At 42.6% G+C, this 21,193-nt stretch overlaps 1 protein-coding gene across 1 annotated transcript in view; it reads right to left on the bottom strand.

Annotated features, from left to right (window-relative positions):
* Positions 1-13,030, bottom strand: part of LOC106089657 (putative transporter svop-1) — a 197,297-nt gene extending 184,267 nt beyond the window's left edge. The window contains exon 1 of the mRNA XM_013255582.2: positions 12,935-13,030. Coding sequence (XP_013111036.1) covers positions 12,935-12,980 — 46 coding nt within the window. The 5' untranslated portion in view covers positions 12,981-13,030. The remainder of the gene's footprint in view (positions 1-12,934) is intronic.
* Between the last annotated feature and the right edge of the window lie 8,163 nt (positions 13,031-21,193).

Genomic DNA, 21,193 nt, shown 5'->3' with positions numbered 1-21,193 from the left:
GTTATCAGCTGTTACTTTTAGCTTGCTTTAGAAAAAAGTGTAAAAAAAGTATATTTGATTAAAGTTCATTCTAAATTTTATTAAATCCGCAATTACTTTTTGGGCAACCCTATACCTCCACAGCAGCAGCTAATGAAGCAACTAAGGGGAATCGCCTACACCGCAAGTGTCCAGTGTCCTGAGGTAGAGTAGTTCCACTGCTTTCTCACGTGCCCCTGAATGCGCACGAGGCTAAAAGAGGATAAATTCCACAGCAGCAGTCAGCTGAAGCAACTAAGGAGGAATCGCCCACACCGCAAGTGTGCAGTGTCCTGAGGAAGAGTTGTTCCACTGCTTTCTCACTTGCCTCTGGATGCGCACGATGCTAAATGAGGATAAATTCCACAGCAACAGCTAGTGAAGCAACTAAGGAGGAATCGCCCACACCGCAAGTGTCCAGTGTCCTGTGGAAGAGTGGTTCCACTGCTTTCTCACCTGCCTCTGGATGCGCACGAGGCTAAATCAACAGTGGTGGAAGTTCTGAATCCTGACTATGGTCCGGTTTCTGCAGATAAATCTCCACCATTGTAAGGCCGCTTCGGCGGTACTAAAGGTTCTCCTGATGGCAGGAGGATTTGATGTGGTTCTTATGCAGCAGCGATGGGTGTGCGGAGGAATGGTTCGTGGGCTAAGAATTCCGGGATGTAAACAACTCAAGGGTACAGGAAATGAAAGACATCGAGCCTGTATTCTTGCAAAGAGTAGTCAAAATGTTTTCCTTCTTCCATTGCTAAGCACTGAAGATTCTTACCTACTTTACTTTACTTTAATTGGCCAAGACAGAATATTTGTTCCACTAGCCGATCACAGAATAGCGTTCCAAGCGCCTCGATCTTCTGCGCTCATTCTAAAATCTCTGACACCAAGTTTCGAGGTGTCTCCCACCACATGATCTTTCTAAGGGGCTTTTGGTCTTCCCGGTTTGCGTGTACCACCGTGTATGCCTTCAAAAGACTTCTTTGCTGGAGCTTCTTCAGCCATTCTGACAACAACATGACCTAGCCAACGCAGCCGTTGTATATTGATATGTGTAACTATGCTATCGTGGTCATACAGCTCGTGGTTCATACGTCGCCTATATTCTCCATTAACGCAAACTGGTCCATATATTTTACGAAGAATCTTTCTCTCAAATACTCCAAGCACTGCCTCATCTGCTTTCACAAGTTCCCATGGCTCAGAAACATATAACAATACGGGTAGTATCAGTGTCTTGTAAAGTGTAGTCTTCGTCTGTCGAGAGGTGGCCTTGTTTCTAAACTGCTTACTAAGTCCAAAGTACCATCTATTTGAAGTACAATAGTATTCTTAGCTTTATCTCAAAACTGGTGTCATTCGTTTCGGTTACGGCGGTGCCGAGGTAGATAAAGTTACTTACTATCTCAAAGTTGTGGTTCCCAACTTTCTCCATTTTCTTTATCTGCTCGGTTGTGCAAGGCTTTTTGGGAGTTGAAACCATCCATTTCGTCTTATCCCCATTTACTGTCGGACCCATTTTCACTGACTCTCTTTCGATTCTTTCAAAGGCTGCAGTTACTACTTCCGGTGACCGACCTATGATATCGATATCGTCGGCATAGGGGAGTAGCATGTGCTCTCTTGTGATTAGTGTGCCATATCTATTCACATCTGCATCTCGTATAATCTTCTCCAGCAGGATATTAAAGAGATCACACGATAAACTGTCTCCTTGTCTGATACCTCGTATGGTATTAAATGGTTCGGAGAGATTTTTTCCTATTCTTACTGAGGAACACGTATCAGCAAGTCTCAGAGTCTTATTAATTTTGCAGGGATACCAAATTCAGACATGGCTTGAAATACTTTTGAACGTAAAGGAGTATCGAAGGAGGCTTTGTAGTCAACAAAGAGATGGTAGGGGTTAATTTGTCCTTCTCGGGCCTCCAGGATTTGGCGAAGTGTGAATATCTGGTCTAGGGTGGATTTACCTGGTCTAAATCCACATAGATAGGGCCCAAAAAACTCATTGACTTTAGGTTTTAATCTTTCACACAGTACGCTCGAGAATATTTTGTATGCGATGGGGAGGAGACTTATTCCTCTGTAGTTGGCACATTCCCTCTTGTCTCCTTTCTTGTGTGCGGGACATAGTATGCTGAGGTTCCAATCATGGGGTATGCGTTCTTCTAGCCAGATTGCGCAGATAAGCTGATGCATACGCCTTATCAGGGTGTCGCCTCCGGTCTTAAATAGTTCAGCGGGTAACCCGTCGGCTCCTGCTACCTTGGTGTTCTTTAGTTGGGTTACTGCTACTTGGACCTCATTCTGACTAGGAGGTAAACATTCTATATCCCATCATCAGGGATTGGTTCTGCGGTATCCTCTTCGCCGCCGACATCGGACACTAGCAGTTGGGTATGCATTGAAGCACTGAAGTTTGCCATAACCGCCCGCATCATCGGTCGGTGTCAGTGAAGTGTAACCGGTGCATGGACTGGGTACATTTCCGATCTTTCTCTGGCCTTACGTCACTACGGGAGTATAGTCACAATGAATATGTTGCAAGGTGCTGTGCGAACAGCAGTGGGTCACAAGCCTTGTCGTCATCGCCTTCTGCGTCCTCGTTGTTGGACTGTGTGACCCCCCGACCTCTCCCTATTGCGGCAATATATGCAACAGCCTCCTCCCAGCCCCAATATTGCCAGTTGAATTGCAACGGTCTCCGCGGCAAGATCGACGAGATTGTGGATTTTATGAGTCGGAAAAACATATTGGCCTGCAGCTTGCAGAGTTGTCACGGATACAATGCGCTACATAAGGATCGCTTAAGGAATGGAGATGGGGAATTGGCCTTCGTGATAAACCATTCCGCTAGTGACCCCTACATGTAGTGCATGGAGATCGCAGTCAGGTCCGGTGCTGCCGAGATAGAGCTATACAACGTGTACATACCACAGGTTGGTGGCTGTGTCCCAATTAACAGCCAAACTTAGAAGCCCGGCATAAGTGGACTACTATCTGGCCATAATCATCTGGATCTAGGGGAGTTTAGGTAGCATCACATTTCATGACATTTTTCCGTGGGTAACGGCCAGCGGGGCATAGCTTTGGCAGAGCAGATTGAAGGCTCCACGTTTTGAGGATGCCCACACTAGAAATATGAGGAGGTGTAGCAGCTCGCCATGCATCTCCATTGCATCCCCTGATCTTCTGAGTGACGTATCCGTCATTAATTCCCACAATCGACCGACCATCCGACTTCTGAGCGCCGAACGTTCATCAATCAGAAGAAGGCCTATTGGGCTGGCATTATCAGAGAGTACACCAATCGCCGCTTCAGTGAAGTCACACCCCCCTCGGATGTGCTAATTGCAGAGAGGAAATTCCGAGACATCAGTAAAGCAACAGTCACTCGCCGATCGAATACCCCAAGTGCAGCCCAATTTCCCGCCGCAGGCAGTGGCACTCACAGATGAGTGTGATGGGATTCGTTGTACGAACCCCACTAACCCCAGAGTCAGCGAGCCAAATCTGCAAATAAACAGGATAATCAACGAACATAGGCGGAATTTGTGGCTGGAACACTTTGGTAACGGATTACTCTCGAACCCTGGTAGAGGGGATGACAGGACCTCAGTCACTTTTGGCGACGTAGCCGTGAACGATCCGAAGAGATGCGCCAGATTGTTCAACCGTCAATTTATTGTGCATCCCCGGAGTGACAGGGCAAGGAGGGGAGCCATTCGTCGTATCCGTGGCCTCCGAGCCGATGGACAGCCATCACAATTTATCATGGACGAAGTTACGAATGTAATCCATGGTGCCAATTCAAGGTGTTGGACCCCGACGGAATCTCTACACTGATGCTAAAGAATCTGGATTTATCTGGAGTTGAGTACCTTACTGCTGTCCTCAACCTGTCTTTGAACACCCTTATAGTTCCCGATGTCTGGAAAATGGGCAGAGTGGTCCCGCTACTGAAGCCTAGAAAGGACCCGAGTTTGGGGGAGTCGTACAGACCGATCTCCCTTCTCTCACCAGAAGCAATGACGCTTGAGGCATTACTCCTCCCGAGTCTCGTAGGAGAATTTCCATTCGCCGAGCATCAACATGGATTCCGAAGACTACATAGCACAAGACCGGAGGCCACCGTAGCGCTGAGTTCAACATTTCCGCCTATGGCGATGAACGCCTGGGTTCGAATCCTGGCAGGAACATCAGAACATTTTTCAGCGGTGGTTATACCCTCCTAATGCTGGCGTCATTTGTAAGGTACTTTTCCATGTAAAAACTTCTCCCCAAAGTGGTGTCGCTCTGCGGCACGCCGTTCGGACTCGGCTATAAAAAGGAGGTCCCTTATCATTGAGCTTAAAATTTAATCGGACAGCAGTCATTGATTTGTGAGAAGCTCCAGTTCCTTTATGGAATGTTCATGGGCAATTTGCATTTGAGTTTACATAGCACAACAACTGCTTTGCATGCCATCATCGCACACATTTGCCGTGGCTTCAATCAGCCCAGACCATGTAATAGGACGGTCCTCAAAGGCATTCGACATGGTCAGCCATGCCAAACTATTTAAGGACATCGCCAACACGTGCCTCCATCCAGGTCTGAAACGATGGGTCGCGAATTATCTGTGTGGTCGCCAGTCATTTGTGGAATTTAGGGATAAGAAGTCGAAGCACCGTAAAGTGAAACAGGGAGTTCCCCAAGGCGGTGTGATATCACCGGCTCTTTTTAAACTCTACCAATTCTCCATTCCATCCCTTCCAGACAACAAAGAGATCGTATCATATGCGGACGATTGCATGATCATGGCAACAGGCCCCCACCGATTGATGACATATTCGACAGGTTGAACGTCTACCTCAACGAACTTGCCTCATATTTCACTGTAAGAACTCTGAAGATATCTGCCACCATCGGAAAAAATTCTGCACATCTATCCCTTGTAGACCAGAAAAGGAAGTGGAAACTGCGGAGGATATAAAAATAATGGTCAAGCGGATCACGAAGGCCCTGAATGACTCGCTTGTATCAGCATGTGCTACTGCCAAGACAAAGAGCAAACAGAGACCGCCATGATGGACCCCAGAGCTGGTTGGGCCAAGGGAGGACTGCAGAACAGGGCAAAAGCTACAAGAGCACCAAACGATTGTCACATCTATAAGGCTGAGCTGAGAAAATATAAGGGCGAGCTGAGAAAGGCTCGGAACAAATCCTGGGTGGAATTCTGCAGCTCCGTGGAGGATACATCTGAGGTCTCTAGGCTAAGGAAGATTCTGTCCTCTAGATCTATTACGATGGGGTATATTCAGAAGTCAGAGAATTTATGGACCTTGTCTAGTGAGGAAACATTGGATCTACTCGTTGATACACAATTCCCGGGAAATTCTCCAACGGATAACGTGGCTCTAGAAGATATTGTCACTGGTATGCATTCGTCAGAGGTTATTAGGGAAATTGTGTCAGAGCCGAAAATCCTTTGGGAAATAAGAAGTTTCGACTCCTTTAAGTCGCCAGGCCCTTATGATGTATCACCGGTTGAATTAAAAGCAGTGTCTGATGGACTGGTTGCTTGGCTGTTTGTATAAGCATATCATATATGCCTGTGGGTCACCGTAGCGCAGAGGTTAGCATGTCCGACTATGACGCTGAACGCCTGGGTTCGAATCCTGGCGAGACCAACAGAAAAAATTCTCAGCGGTGGTTTTCCCCTCCTAATGCTGGCAACATTTGTGAGATACAATGCCATGTAAAACTTCTCTCCAAAGAGATATCGCATGGCGGCACGCCGTTCGGCCTCGGCTCTATAAAAAGGAGGCCCCTTATCATTGAGCTTAAACTTGAATCGTACTCCACTCATTGATATGTGAGAAGTTTACCCCTGTTCCTTAGTGGAATGTCCAGGGGAAAAATTTGCAATTTGCAAAAATATGCCTGTGGGTTGGAGGGACACAAACATCATTTTCATTCCGAAAGCAGGAAAAACTTACCACACGAAGGCGAAAGATTTACGTCCTATTAGTCTGTCATTCTTTATGTTGAAGACTCTTGAGAGGTTGGTAGAATCATATCTGGGGGCAAAGATCCCTAGAAATCGCCTCTCTCGGCAGCAGCATGCATATAGTAAAGGCAAGTCCACTGAAACAGCCCTTCACGACCTAGTCGCCTACCTAGAGGGTTCTCTCGCTGTCAAGAAGTATACAATGGTAGCATTTCTTGACATTGAAGGTGCTTTCTATAATGCAAAACCGAGGTCAATCAGGAAGGAGTTGAAGTTTCTAGGCATCCCCACACTACCGTAAGAAAGTTTATTAATAACTTACTTAGTAAAAGATGCGTTTCGGCAGGCCTGGGATCTGTGGATCTAAAAAGATGGGTCACCAGGGGAACTCCTCAACTGTTTCCTCTATTTGGAATATTGTATTGTGTTAAGTTTTGTGTAACCAAAAAACGCATTTCAAAAGTGTTTTGAGGATTGGAAAAAACGGAAAAAATTTTAAAAAAATATCTGAGGTGGATTACCTTGAAGGGGACAAGATAGTTATTGACGAATAAGTTAATACTTTTAGAAACAAGTAAAAAGGCGTTAAGTTCGGCCGGGCCGAACTTCGGATACCCACCACCTCGGGTATATATGTAAACCACCTTTCATCAAAATCCGGTGTAAATTGCATACCTCATAGCAGCTATATCGAAATATATTCCGATTTGGACCAAATTCTAGGTAGGTACAAGTCATTGTTCAATTGTGTATAACAAAATATTGGTCTTTATAGAAGCTATAACAAAACATAAACCGATCTGAACCATATGCGACAGGGATGTCGAAAAGCGTAACACAACGAACTGTCCCAAATCTCGGCGAAATCGGACAATAAATGCGCCTTTTATGGGCCCAAAACCTTAAATCGAGAGATCGGTCTATATGGCAGCTATATTTAAATCTGCTCCGATCTGGGCTAAATTAAAGAAGGGCGTCGAAGAGCCTAACACAACGAACTGTCCCAAATCTCGGCGAAATTGGACAATAAATGCGCCTTTTATGAGCCCAAAACCTAAAACCGAGAGATCGGTCTATATGGCAGCTATATTCAAATCTGGACCGATCAAATTGACGGAGGACGATGAAGAGCCCAACGCAACTCACTGTTTAAAATTTCGGCAAAATCGGAAAATAAATGCGCCTTTTATGGCCCCAAAACCTAAAACCGAGATATCGGTCTATATGGCAGCCATATCCCAATCAGGACCGATCTGGGCCAAATTAAAGAAGGATGTCGAAGGGCCTAACACGACTCACTGTCCCAAATTTCAGCAAACTCGGATATTAAATGTGGCCCTAAGACCCTAAATCGGAAGATCGATCTATATGGCAGCTACATCCAAATCTGAACCGATCGGGGCCAAATTGACGAAGGACGTCCAGGGGCCTAGCACAACTCGCTGTCCCAAAATTCCGCAAACTCGGATAATTAATGTGGCTTTAATGGGCCTAAGACCCTAAATCGGAGGATCGGTCTATATGGCAGCTATATCCAAATCTGAACCGATCAGTGCCAAATTGTCGAAGGAACGCAACTCACTGTTTAAAATTTCGGCAAAATCGGAAATTAAATGCGCCTTTTATGGCCCCGAAACCTAAAACTGAGATATCGGTCTATATGGCAGCTATATCCAAATCAGGACCGATCTGGGCCAAATTGGCGAAGGATGTCGAAGGGCCTAACACAACTCACTGCCCCAAATTTCAGCAAACTCGGATATTAAATGTGGCTTTTATGGCCCTAAAACCCTAAATCGGAAGATCGGTCTATATGGCAGCTATATCCAAATCTGACCCGATCTGGGCCAAACTAATGAAGGATGTCCAGGGGCCTAGCACAACTCGCTGTCCCAAAATTCAGCAAAATCGGATAATAAATGTGGCTTTTATGGGCCTAAGACCCTAAATCGGAGGATCGGTCTATATGGCAGCTATATCCAAATCTGAACCGATCAGAGCCAAATTGACGAAGGATGTCGAAGGGCCTAAAAGAACTTACTGTCCCAAATTTCAGCAAAATCGGATTATAAATGTGGCTTTTATGGGCCTAAGACCCCAAAATCGGCCGATCGGTCTATATGGGGGCTATATCAAGATATAGTCCGATATAGCCCATCTTCGAACTTAACCTGCTTATGAACAAAAAAGGAATCTGTGCAAAGTTTCAGCACAATATCTCTATTTTTAAAGACTGAGCGTGATTTCAACAGACAGACGGACAGACGGACGGACATGTCTAGATCGTCTTAGATTTTTACGCTGATCAAGAATATATATAATTTATGGGGTCGGAAATGGATATTTCGATGTGTTGCAAACGGAATGACAAAATGAATATACCCCCATCCTTCGGTGGTAGGGTATAAAAATTTAATATAATGGTTATTTTTTATCAGTATATCCACTACCGACCGTATATTCAATAGCGAAACAAGGGGAAGATTCACTCTCATCGTCATTGAATGCTTGCCAGACTTCCAAGTACTCATTAGAGGTATCTTAACACTCCCTGAAGCACATTAGTGTTGTCATACCTGATAACCTTGACAATAATCGACCGACAATAGCAACAAGTGTTCTGAGATAAAAATAATTTTACGACACTTTATTTGCCTTCTTTGATATGAAAAGAAATGAATTGAGTTACACACACTCTGTGGCGAGATATTAATAAACCCAGAAGAAAGGAAGGCTATATATCAATATTATCCACACATTATATCATATGTCGGTGCAGTCAACAAAAAGAGATAAGGTCAACTTTATTGCAGCCTCCTAGATATCAAAGACAAAGAACTGCGCCATGCAACTTTCTTTGAACATAGTACGGAGGCTTCTCATTTTGGAAGTTATAAGTAAGCATTGCTTAGAAACGACATCGATCGATCGTTCAAGCCAAATTGTGTTATTGTGCTTTCAAATCAATTAAGATGCAGCCTTTAATACTCAAAGTTTATTTGGCTTTTAAAACAAAGTTGGCTCTCCTCTATTGGAATCATTAAAATTTAGTTTCCAAGTCTTTCCTTCTCTTATGCCTCAAATTCCAAACAAGCTATGGTTATTTTAAGCGAATCTTAAAAGTACTTCTTCTTCACCACTTCTCATGCTACGGGTTTTTTTATTTGTTCAAAATCCAGCAATTTTTGAATTTACTTATTTTCAACTCGCCCCATGCCTGATATCTCACAAAAAAATATACGGCATAAGCCAACTGATATATACATCATCCTCTGCCACTACTCTAACAGGGAGTCAGTAACTCTCCGTAACAATGTCCTTCAATTTCTCAACATTTTCATGAGCTCTAAAAATATGAGTTTTTATTTTGTTTTTAAGGATTTACAAGCAATTTAAGTTTTTATACATTTTTCACTCTTTAAAAAAGTTGATCAAGAAGTCAAATGTAGATCTAGGTTTAAGGTTAGGTTTAAGTGGCAGTCTGCCATTCATTGTCATTGCCATCCATTTTCGCCCATTGTGATACGACAGGAACAGAAGAAGGAAGTCCCTACGTTGAACCATCCAGATCACTTTAAAAAGGCCAACGACTTGCGAATGTTCACATCCGCTAAATCAGACAGGTTTTCAAAGACTCCTTCTGACTGCTAGTGCACACACACAGAAGGTGTTCTATAGTCTATTCTTCTTCGAAGTCCTCACAGCTTCTGCAAAAGTCGTTGCTGGCAAACTTTAGTCTGTCAGCATGTTTTCCGATTAGACAGTGACCTGTAATGATGGACACAATGGCTAAGACGTCTGTTCTAGTCAATGACAACAAAGCAGTAGAAAGTCTAGATTAGGTCAAGTGAGCATCTATCACTCGTTTTCCTTTGGGCCTGGTCCCGAAAACTTAGCTTACATGTCGCTAGAGGCATACCCACAGTTTCCAGTATTCCTGGAATGTGTAGGGTAGTTCCTAGTCTCACAAGCTCGTCCGATTTACACTTCTCTTGGATATCTCTGTGGCCCGGGACCTAGAACAGGTGAATTTTAAACTGTTCAGCCATCTGGTTGAGAGATCGTCGACAGTCGAGGGCGTTTTTTTTTAGCAGTAGAAAGTTTAGATTAGGTCAAATGAGCATCTATTATTCGTTGTCCTTTGGGCCTGGTCCCGAAAACTTAGCTTACATGTCGCTAGAGGCATACCCATAAATTCCAGTATCCCTGGAATGTGTTGGGTAGTTCCTAGTCTCGCAAGCTCGTCCGCTTTACAGTTCCCTGGGATATCTCTGTGGCCCGGCACCAAGAACGGGTGAATTTTGAACTGTTCAGCCATCTCGTTGAGAGATCGGCGACAGTCGAGGGCGGTTTTTTAGCAGTAGAAAGTCTAGATTAGGTCAAATGAGCATCTATTATTCGTTGTCCTTCGGGCTGGGTCCCGAAAACTTAGCTTACATGTCGCTAGAGGCATACCCACAGATTCCAGTATCCCTGAAATGTGTAGGGTAGTTCCTAGTCTCGCAAGCTCGTCCGCTTTACAGTTCCCTGGGATATCTCTGTGGCCCGGCACCAAGAACGGGTGAATTTTGAACTGTTCAGCCATCTCGTTGACAGTCGAGGGCGTTTTTTTTTTGTTCAGAAATACGTTCTCCAGAGATTTAATGGCTGCCTGGCTATCTGAGAAGATGTTTATGCCATTTGTCGTTATGACATTATATCATAGCCATTCCACCACTTCCTTAATTGCAAGGATCTCCGCTTAATACACACTGCAGTGGTTGGGTAACCTTTTCGATATGACCATTTCTAGATCTTTAGAGTACACCCCAAAGCCCAACTGGTCGTTTAGTTTGGAACCATTCGTATAGAAGTCTATGTAACTTCTGTTACCAGGGGTATCGTAGTTCCAATCGGTTCTATCAGGAATAGTGGTATAGTACTTTTTATCAAAAAACGGCTCAGGCAGGGTGTAATCCACACTGCCTGGAACATGGGATATTGTATCAATTATAACACAGTGTCCGTGGCCGCCACATGACCAATGAGAAAGCTCCCTTAACCTCACGGCAGTGGTCGCTGCAATTTGGGTAGCCACAATGTCCAGAGTCATAAGATGTAGCATTAAATTCAGTGCATCAGATGATGTCGTCCTCAGTGCGGCTGTGATGCACAAACAAGGCATCCGATTAAGTATTGAGCAGTAGGCGGATTTTTGAAGCGCCGTCCACCAGACCACAACACCATATAGCATTATTAGTCTGACAACTGCAGTATATACCCCATGCATGACACATGGTTTGAACCTCCAACTTTTACCAATGGCTCTTTTTCCGGTGTATAAGGCAAGAGTTGCCTTTCTTGCCATTTCCAAAATGTTGGATTTGAAGTTCAATTTCCGCTTTCTGAAAATGGAATATTCTCTCCTTCCAAGGAGACAGGTGCCACTGTAGGCAACTTGTATCTCCTGCTGAAAATAACTACTTCTGTCTTGCACGAATTTACCCAGACCACTTTCGGTAGCCCACTTTGCTGTTGCACGCAAAGCTTCCTGAAGTATATCTCTTAGAGTGCTAGGAAACTTTCCCCTAGCCGCAATTACCATCTCATCAGCATACAATAATACATTGTCAATGGCTATATTCCAAAATAGAGGAGACAGTACACCTCCTTGAGGTGTTACTCTGCTGACCCATCTCTTTTGAGATCCACAGATCCCAAGCCTACCGTAATGCATCTTTTAGTTAGTAAGTTATTAATAAACTTTCTTACGGTAGAGTTGATGCCTAGAAACTCCAACTCCTTCATGATTGACGTCGGTTTTACATTATTTAAAGAAATGCTACCTTTGTATATTCCTTGCGGACTATATCGTGTGGGGCTTGAGCCACTTGGATGGGGGGTATACTAATTTCGTCATTCTGTTTGCAACTACTCGAAATATTCGTCTGAGACCCCATAAAGTATATATATTCTTGATCGTCGCGACATTTTCTGTCGATCTAGTTAGTCCGTCTGGCCGTCCGTCCGTCTGTCTGTCGAAAGCACGCTAACTTCCAAAGGAGTAAAGCTAGCCGCTTTAAATTTTGCACAAATACTTCTTATTAGTGTAGGTCGGTTGGTATTGAAAATGGGCCATATCGGTCCATAACCTGATATATCTGCCATATAAACCGATCTTGGGTCTTGACTTCTTGAGCCTCTAGAGTGCGCGATTCTTATCCGATTGGAATGAAATTTCGCACGACGTGTTTTGTTACGATATTCAACAACTGTGACAAGTAGGGTTCAAATCGGTTCATAACCTGATATAGCTGTCATATAAACAGATCTGTGGACTTGACTTCTTGAGCTTCTAGAGGGCGCAATTCCTATCCGATTTGGCTGAAATTTTGCATGACGTATTTTATTATGACTTTCAACAACTGTGTCAAATAAGGTTTAAATCGGTTCATAACCTGATAGAGCTGTCATATAACCCGATCTTGGGTCTTGACTTCTTGAGCCACTAGAGGGCACATTTCTTATCCGATTTAATGAATTTTTGCACGAAGTACAATATTTCGTTATGATATCCAACAACTGTGCCAAGTATGGTTCAAATCGGTTCATAACCTGATATAGCTGTCATATAAACAGATCTGGGGACTTGACTTCTTGAGCTTCTAGAGGGCGCAATTCCTATCCGATTTGGCTGAAATTTTGCATGACGTATTTTATTATGACTTTCAACAACTGTGTCAAATAAGGTTTAAATCGGTTCATAACCTGATATAGCTGCCATATAAACCGATCTGGGATCTTGACTTCTTGAGCGTCTAGAGGTCGCAATTTTTATCCGATTTGCCTGAAATTTTGTACGGCGGATCCTATTTGATATTTCATTACTTGTATATTTTCTATTATTATAATTATTCCTTAAAAACTGGCTTTTAGTTAACTTACCTTTTTTGGAATCCTCCAGCTCCATAACAAATCCTCCATTTTCCATAGTTAATGTGGTTTTTAACTCAATTTATTGCCAAATTTATAAAAATTTTTTAAATTTTCGTTATATACACTTTTTATTGTTGATATTTTCTTATTTTTTCAAAATTTTTTTTTATATTTTTATGATAACACTAAGCACATAGTTAAACAAATCAAAATTCTAGGAGATTAATTGGTGCAGCCGAACCAATGGCCTATATTTATGACAACAACTATATCGAAATCGTGAAATTAATTTTTTTAACCGAATTTTTCTGTTTCGTTGTAGGCTCTTAGACCCGTGAATGAACAATGGTAAGTGGAAATATAACGAGTTCACTTAAAAGCCGAAAAAAGGAATTAGGGAGGCAATTAAATATTAAATTTTAAAATATTTAAAGATTTTTTTTTTCGATTATAAAGCGAGCACAAAAAGCTACCGAACAGATTCCGACTTTGCCTTCTTATCACTATATCTGACAAATTAAACAAGAGACACAAAGCGAGATCACCACCATCATAGCCAAGTGCGAAAGCAGAGTAAATTTGATTTTTTTGCAAACGTTTCATCTGACAAGGTGTTATGCCGTTTCGCCTCGGACAGTTTTTCGTTTTAGCTGATAAGCTGTGTTATCATGCTGTCATAAAGTTAAATAACTTGAGATTTTAAGACATTTAAATTTTTGAGCAAAAAAAAGCTTTAGGACCTTTTCTAATTCCCTCATTGGAAAGTTTTTGTCTATAATGATGATTGATGTATAAAATGATGATGACATGTATAAGAATTTCCATCAAAATCTAAGTCATGTTCAAAGGTGTGTTTTTTTGTTTGAATTTTTTTGTAATCTTATATAAAAATCAATTTTTGTTTGTTTATAGGTTTGTTTGTTTGTTTGTTTGTTTGTTTGTTTGTTTGTTTGTTTGTTTGGTTGGTTTGTTTGTTTGTTTGTTTGTTTGTATGTTTGTGTGTTCCTTATAGACTCAGAAACGGCTGAACCGATTTTCTTGAAATTTTCACAGATGGTGCATAGTGACCCCGTGGTGAAAATAAGGTACTACATTTTTTTATATCTGAAGGAGGGGCGGACCCTCCCCCTTACCCTAATTTTTAGAAACGCCAGATCTCGGCGTTTGGTATCCAAATTTCGGATGGGGTACATAGGGGGGCTGCCCCACCCTTAAACCTACCAAACATATATTTAGACCAATCACGACAATATGGAAATCAAATGAAAGGTATTTAGGGTAAGAAAACGTATCTGATATCCAATTGTCGGACCAAGTGCTAGGGGGACCTCCCCAAGCCCCACAACACCCCTAAATCGGACATATTTACCGACCATAGCAATATGAGACTCAAATGAAAGGTATTTGATAGTAGAATACGAATCTGATATCCAAATGTGGGACCACGTTTCTGGTGGTCCACCCCTTTCCCAAAACACCCCCCAAAGAGGACTTATTTACTGACCATGGGAATATGGGGCTTAAATAAACTGTATTTGAATATAGAATATGAATCTGATATCCAAATATGGGACCAAGTGTTTGGGGGGCCGCCTCTCACCAAAAACAACCCCCAAAGGGGACAAATTTGGGAGTAAAGCACGAATTTGATATCAATATTCGGGAAAAGTGTCTATGGGGCCACCCCACCCCCACAACACTACCCAAATAGGATGTATTTGCTGACCATTCCAATATGAGGGTCAAATAAAAGGTATTTTAGAGTAGAACAGGAATCTGATATATATTTTCAACGCCAACTTACTTCTTTTACTTTATATGGAACAAAAGTTTCCTTGGAATATTTAAGAAGATCTTTTGGTGAAATAACATGCTAACTTGACTAAGAGTTTAACAATAGAAGTGCCTTTATCTGAATCCCATATGATCTTTATTGGTCTACGAATTTAAGTTTGGATGTAAGGTGTACTCCATTCTTAAAATACTTCCTTTCAGCCCGATATTCTCATGATGTCTGATTTAGAGGTATTTTCGGGGGAGAGATGGTCCCCCAGACACTTGGCGCTGAAAAAATATCAGCATCGTGCTCTTTCTCAAATACCATTTATTTAAACCCCATATTGCCATTGGCTTAAAAGGAGTTTACAGGATGAGGCGTCCCCCAAACACATGGCCCCAAAATAGGTTATCAAATTCGTTTTCTAATCTCAAATACCTTGCATTTGAGCCATATATTGACATGTTCGAAATATTTGTTCCCTTTGGGTGTGTTTTGGATATCAAATTCGTATTCTACTCCCAATTACCTTTATTTGAGCCCCATACTGCGATGGTCACTAAAACATTGCTGTTTGTGGGGTATTTTGGGAAAGGGATAAACCCTCAGAAAATTGGTCCCGAAAATGGGTATCAATTCTTGCTCTACCCCCCATAACCTTTCATTTAAGCTCCACATTGACATGGTCGGTAAATATGCCCGATCTAGGGGCCCCGTAGACACTTTTCCCGAATATTGATACCAAATTCGTGCTTTACTCCCAAAGACCTTTCATTTGAGCCCCATATTGCTATGGTCGTAAATTTGTCCCCTTTGGGGGATGTTTTTGATGAGAGGCGGCACCCCAAACACTTGGCCCCATATTTGGATATCAGTTTCAAATTCTACATTCAAATACCTTTAATTTAAGCCCCATATTACCATGGTCAATAAAAAAGTCCTGTTTGGGGGGTGTTTTGGGGAAGGGGTGGACCCCCAGAAATGTGGTCCCACATTTGGATATCAGATTCGTATTCTACTCGCAAATACCTTTCATTTGAGTCCCATATTGCCATGGTCGGTTAATATGTCCGATTTAGGGGTGTTTTGAGACTTGGGTGGTCCCCTAGCACTTGGTCCGACAATTGGATATCAGATACGTTTTCTTATCCTAAATACCTTTCATTTGAGTCACATATTGTCATGATTGGTCTAAATATATGTTTATTAGGTTTTAGGATGGGGCGTCCCCCCTAGGTACCCTATCCGAAATTTGGATACCAAATTTTTATTTTTAGGGCTCTATATGAGAGCACACAAAATTTCGCTTAAATCGCACCACCCATCTCCGAGATCTGGCGTTTCTGAAAATAATGGTAAGGGGGAGGGCCCGCCCCCTTCAGATATCAAAAAATGTAGTACCCTATTTTCCCCACGGGATCATTATGCACCATCTGTAAAAATTTAAAGAAAATCGGTTCAGCCATTTCTGAGTCTATATGGAACACAAACTGATTTTTACATATATAATATCAGCTTATAGACCGATTTTGGACCTTTGTTGGAAGTCATAACAGAACACTACATGCCAAATTTCAGCCAAATCGGAAAAAAATTTCGTCTTCCAGATGCTTAAGAAGTCAAATCGGGAGATTGCTTTATATGGGAGCTATATCGGGTAATAGGCAGATTTGGCGCAGTAGTTGAAAGTCATTACAAAACCCTACATGAAAAAGTTAAGCCAAATCGGACCAAAATTGCGGCCTCCAGGGGCTCAAGAAGTCAAATCGGGAGACCGGTTTATATGGGAGCTATATCAGCTTATAGACCGATATGAAAGTCATCACAAAACCTTCATTCAAACTTTGCGGCTACCAGGGGCTGAGGAAGTCAAATCGGGAGATCTGTTTATATGGGAGCTACATCAAAATCTGTACCGATATGTCCCATTTGCAATCCCCAATGACCTACGTATCTGTGCAAAATTTCAAGCGGCTAGCTTTACGCGTTCGACCGCTATCGTGATTTCGGCAGACGGACGGAAGAACATGGCTAGATCGAATCAGAACGTTGAGACGATCAAGAATTTATATACTTTATGGGGTCTTAGATGAATATTTCGAAGTGTTACAAAGGGAATGACTAGGGTAGTATACACCCATCCTATGGTGGTGGGTATAAAAACCAAAAAAAAAAATAATTTAGAGAAAAATTCCGAAAGTTTTCTTTTAAATATTGCCGGGAACTTTTTATACCCTCCACCATAGGATGGAGGTTTACTAATTTTGTCAGGCTGTTTGCAACTCCTCGCAAAATTCGTCTAAGACCCCATAAGGTATATATATTATTGATCTTCATGACATTTAAGGCGATCTAGCCATGTCCGTCCGTCTATCCGTCCGAAGGAGTAAATCTAGGCGCTTGAAATTTTGCTCAAACACTTCTTATTAGTGTAGATCGGTTGGGACTGTAAATGGGTCATATAGGCCTATATTTTGATATAGCTGCCATATAAACCGATCTAGGATCTTGACTTCTTGAGCCACTAGAGGGCGCAATTCTTACCCGCATTTGCTTAAATTTTGCATGAGGTGTTTTTTTATCACTTCCAACAACTGTGCTTAGTTTGTTTGAAATCGGTCCATAACTCGATATAGCTGTCATATAAACCAATCTGGGGTCTTGACTTCTTGAGCCTCTAGAGGGCGCAATTCCTATCCGATTAGGCTGAAATTTTACACGACGTGTTTCGTTATGACTTCCAACAACTATGCTAAGTGTGGTTGAAATCGGTCTATAACCTGATATTACTGCCATATAAATCGATCTGGGGTCTTGACTTCTTGAGCCTCTAGAGGGCGCAATTCCAGTCCGAATTGGCTGAAATTTTGTATAACATGTTTTGTTATGACTTCCAACAACTGTGCCGAATACACGACGTGTTTCGTTTTGACTTCCAACAACTATGCTAAGTGTGGTTGAAATCGGTGTATAACCTGATATTGCTGCCATATAAACCGATCTAGGGTCTTCTTGAGCCTATAGAGGGCGCCACTCCTATCCGATTTGACTGAAATTTTGCATGAGGTGTTTTGGTACGATTTCCAACAACTGTGCTCAATATGTTTCAAATCGGTCCATAACCTGATATAGCTGCCATATAAACCGATCTTGAATCTTGGCTTCTTGAGCCACTAGAGGGCGCCATTCTAGTCCGAATTGGATGAAATTTTGCATGAGGTGTTTTGGTATGATTTCCGACAACTGTGCTCAGTATGTTTCAAATCGGTCTATAACCTGATATAGTTGCCATATAAACCGATCTGGGGTCTTGACTTCTTGGGCCTCCAGAGGGCGCAATTCCTATCTGATTTGGCTGAAATTTAGCATGATGTGTTCCGTTATAACTTTCAACAACTGTGCTAAGTATGGTCAAAATCGGTATATAACCTGATGTACCTGTCATATAAACCGATCTTGAATCTTGACTTCTTGAGCCTCTAGAGGGCGCATTTGCGATTTGGTTGAAATTTTGTACAATGACTTCTACTATGTTCTCCAATATTCAGTTCAATTATGGTCCGAATGGGACCATAACTTGATATAGCTCCAATAGCCCATACTACCACCTATGGTACAGGGTATTATAAATTTGTGCATTTGTTTGCAACGCTAAGAAGAAGAAGAGCTAGACCCATTGATAAGTATACCGATCGACTCAGAATCACTTTCCGATTTATCCATGTTCGTCTGTGAGTCCATGTATTCTTGTAATCAAAGTGCAGGTCGTATTTGTTGTCCAATCATCACGAAATTTGGCACATGTCACTTTTTTTGGCCCAAGGACGAACGCTATTAATTTTGATAAAAATCGGTTCAGATTTAGATATAGCTCCCTTATATATGTATCGCCCGATTTGCACTTAAATAGCCATAGTAAAGACAATTTTCTACTGATCTGCACAAAATTTGGCACGGAGTGTTTTGTTGCCGATCTTAACATATCTGCAAAATTTCATCAAAATCGGTTCCGATTAATATATAGCTCCCATATATATGTATCGCCCGATTTGCCCTTAAATGGCCGTAGTAGCTACAATTTTCAACCGATCTGCATAAAATTTGGAACCGATTGTTTTGTTACTGATTTAACCAAATCTGCAAATTTTTGTTTGTTTCTCTTTCGAGACGAGCTCAATGATCGGAGATTGCAAATGGAAAAGGAAAGCCAAAGATAGCAACACACACCAGCCACTATGGGACGCGTTTTGTCTTTGGTTGGAAGACTTTTCAACCACATTTGGTGTGATGGCTTCAAGGGCCGTGCATTGGTATGTTGTATTTGAATCGTATTAATAGCTAAAACGCATCTAAGATACAATTACCACATTAGCCACACTCGACAACTCTGTCTATTAGCTGTACTTTTCCTAATGCGTGTATTTTTGTGTAATGACAGACTTTCTTTCTGTGACAAATTACTCTTCTTCCGTACTACACATGATTTTGTGCATCTGTTGGAAGTTGTATTGATGGCCTCGAATGCTAAGACAACGGCAATGGCTCTCGCTGTTGCTCCGTTTGCCCAGCTTAGAGCCCGGCCAGGACTCGAACCTGGGCACACGGAAGCCCCTACAAGGCGCAATGCTTATCCGAATGAACTGAAATATTACACAATGACTTCTACAATGTTCAGCACTCATTTATGGTCCGAATCGGACTATAACTTGATATAGCTCCAATAGCATAGCAGTTTTTATTCAATTTTCCTTGTTTGCCTTAAAAGAGATACCGCGCATAGAACTCGACAAATGCGATTCTTGGTGGAGGTTTATAAGATTCGACCCGGCCGACCTTAGCACGCTCTTACTTGTTTTTATTGTTGTAGCCACATTGCATGTGGTGGTAGCGATCCTCGCCAAGCTAGTGTAGGTGAGCAAGCTCGTTTCGGTCCAAAAGATCGATCGCCGCGGGACCAGGGTGGCCATTGGTTATTTTAAGGCGCCAATAACTCACTTCGCCGTCGTATCATAGGCACTCAGTATTTTTGCAAGAGCCGGAGCCGCCCTACCTCTCACTGAGACTCTCCGCTCAATACAGCTGATTGTCCGCGAGAGCATTCCAGTATCCGCAACCTGTGGACGCGCCCGGTAGCTCGCAGCTAAGCTTTTCGTGAACAGCACACAGATCGGACCTCAATGTTCCAGCCTGTGTAGTGCTCACAGCTATCCCGTGCCGGGGTATATTTATCTCACCATTCGTTGTTAATGGGTTAATAATCTTTTATAAAAATCAATTTGTGTTTGTATGTAGATTTGTTTGTGTGTTCCTTATAGACTCAGAAACGGCTGAACCGATTTTCTTGAAATTTTCACAGGTGGTACATATTGACCCCGTGGTAAAAATAGTGTACTACATTTTTTAATATCTGAAGGGGGAGGCGGACCCTCCCCTTACCCTAATTTTCAGAAACGCCAGAACTCGGAGATGGGTGCTGCGATTTAAGTGAAATATAGTACCCTAAAAATAAAAATTGGTATCCAAATCTCGGATGGGGTACCTAGGGGTGCTGCCCCACCCTAAAACCTACCAAACATATATTTAGACCAATGACGACAATATGGAACTCAAATGAAAGGTATTTAGGATGAGAAAACGTATCTGATATCCAATTTTCGGACCAAGTGCTAAGGGGACCATCCCAACCCCCAAAACACCCCCAAATCGGACGTATTTACCGACCATAGCAATATGGGACTCAAATGAAAGGTATTTACGAGTAGAATACGAATCTGATATCCAAATGTGGGACCACGTTTCTGGGGGTCCACCCCTTCCCCATAACACCCCCCAAACAGGACTTATTTACTGACCATGGTTGTTGTTGTTGTTGTAGCAGTTTATTGTGTACTATCTTTCGTCTGCTTGATTCTGTTGAGTGTCAAGACCCAGGAACTCCGCGACTAAGATGGGGTGCGTCCATAGGGATCTGGGTCTGAGTCGAGTGGGTCTGGCCGGGCAGTTAAACAGGTGACGTGTATCGTGCGGTCCCTGGTTACAGTCGGGACATACATCTTGCACGTCGGCATCAATCCTAGCTCTGTGGGAATTGAGGCGGCTGCATCTGCCGGAACGTAATTGAGCCAGAATCACTCTGGTTTGCCGGGGGAGGTCGATTTCTTCGGGTGCAATGGGTGGCGGTCGTACTCCAAGGACTACATTCACCCGGTAGCCAGTTAACGCGTCTGCTACCGTGTCTGCATGAATGTTGTTCAGACCCGCTTGATATGCCGCTTGATCTAGAGGTTCTCTCTTGTAGCGCTGGACCTCACGCTCTAGATCATGTAGATCTACCTTAAGGCTTCTGGGCGGTGGGTATCTATCCACAAGATGATGATTTGGATGATTTCTGCGATAACAGCCCAAAAGGTATTGCTTAGACAGCATGTAGTTATGTCTTCGCACTGGTAGGATCTTTGTCTCCTGGTGGAGGTGGTCCACATGAGAACTAA

The sequence above is a fragment of the Stomoxys calcitrans genome, chromosome 4 (assembly GCF_963082655.1).
Source record: "Stomoxys calcitrans chromosome 4, idStoCalc2.1, whole genome shotgun sequence".
NCBI lineage: Eukaryota > Metazoa > Arthropoda > Insecta > Diptera > Muscidae > Stomoxys > Stomoxys calcitrans.
Note: the sequence above shows the minus strand (reverse complement) of the source record. Positions and strands in the feature narration are given on the sequence as shown.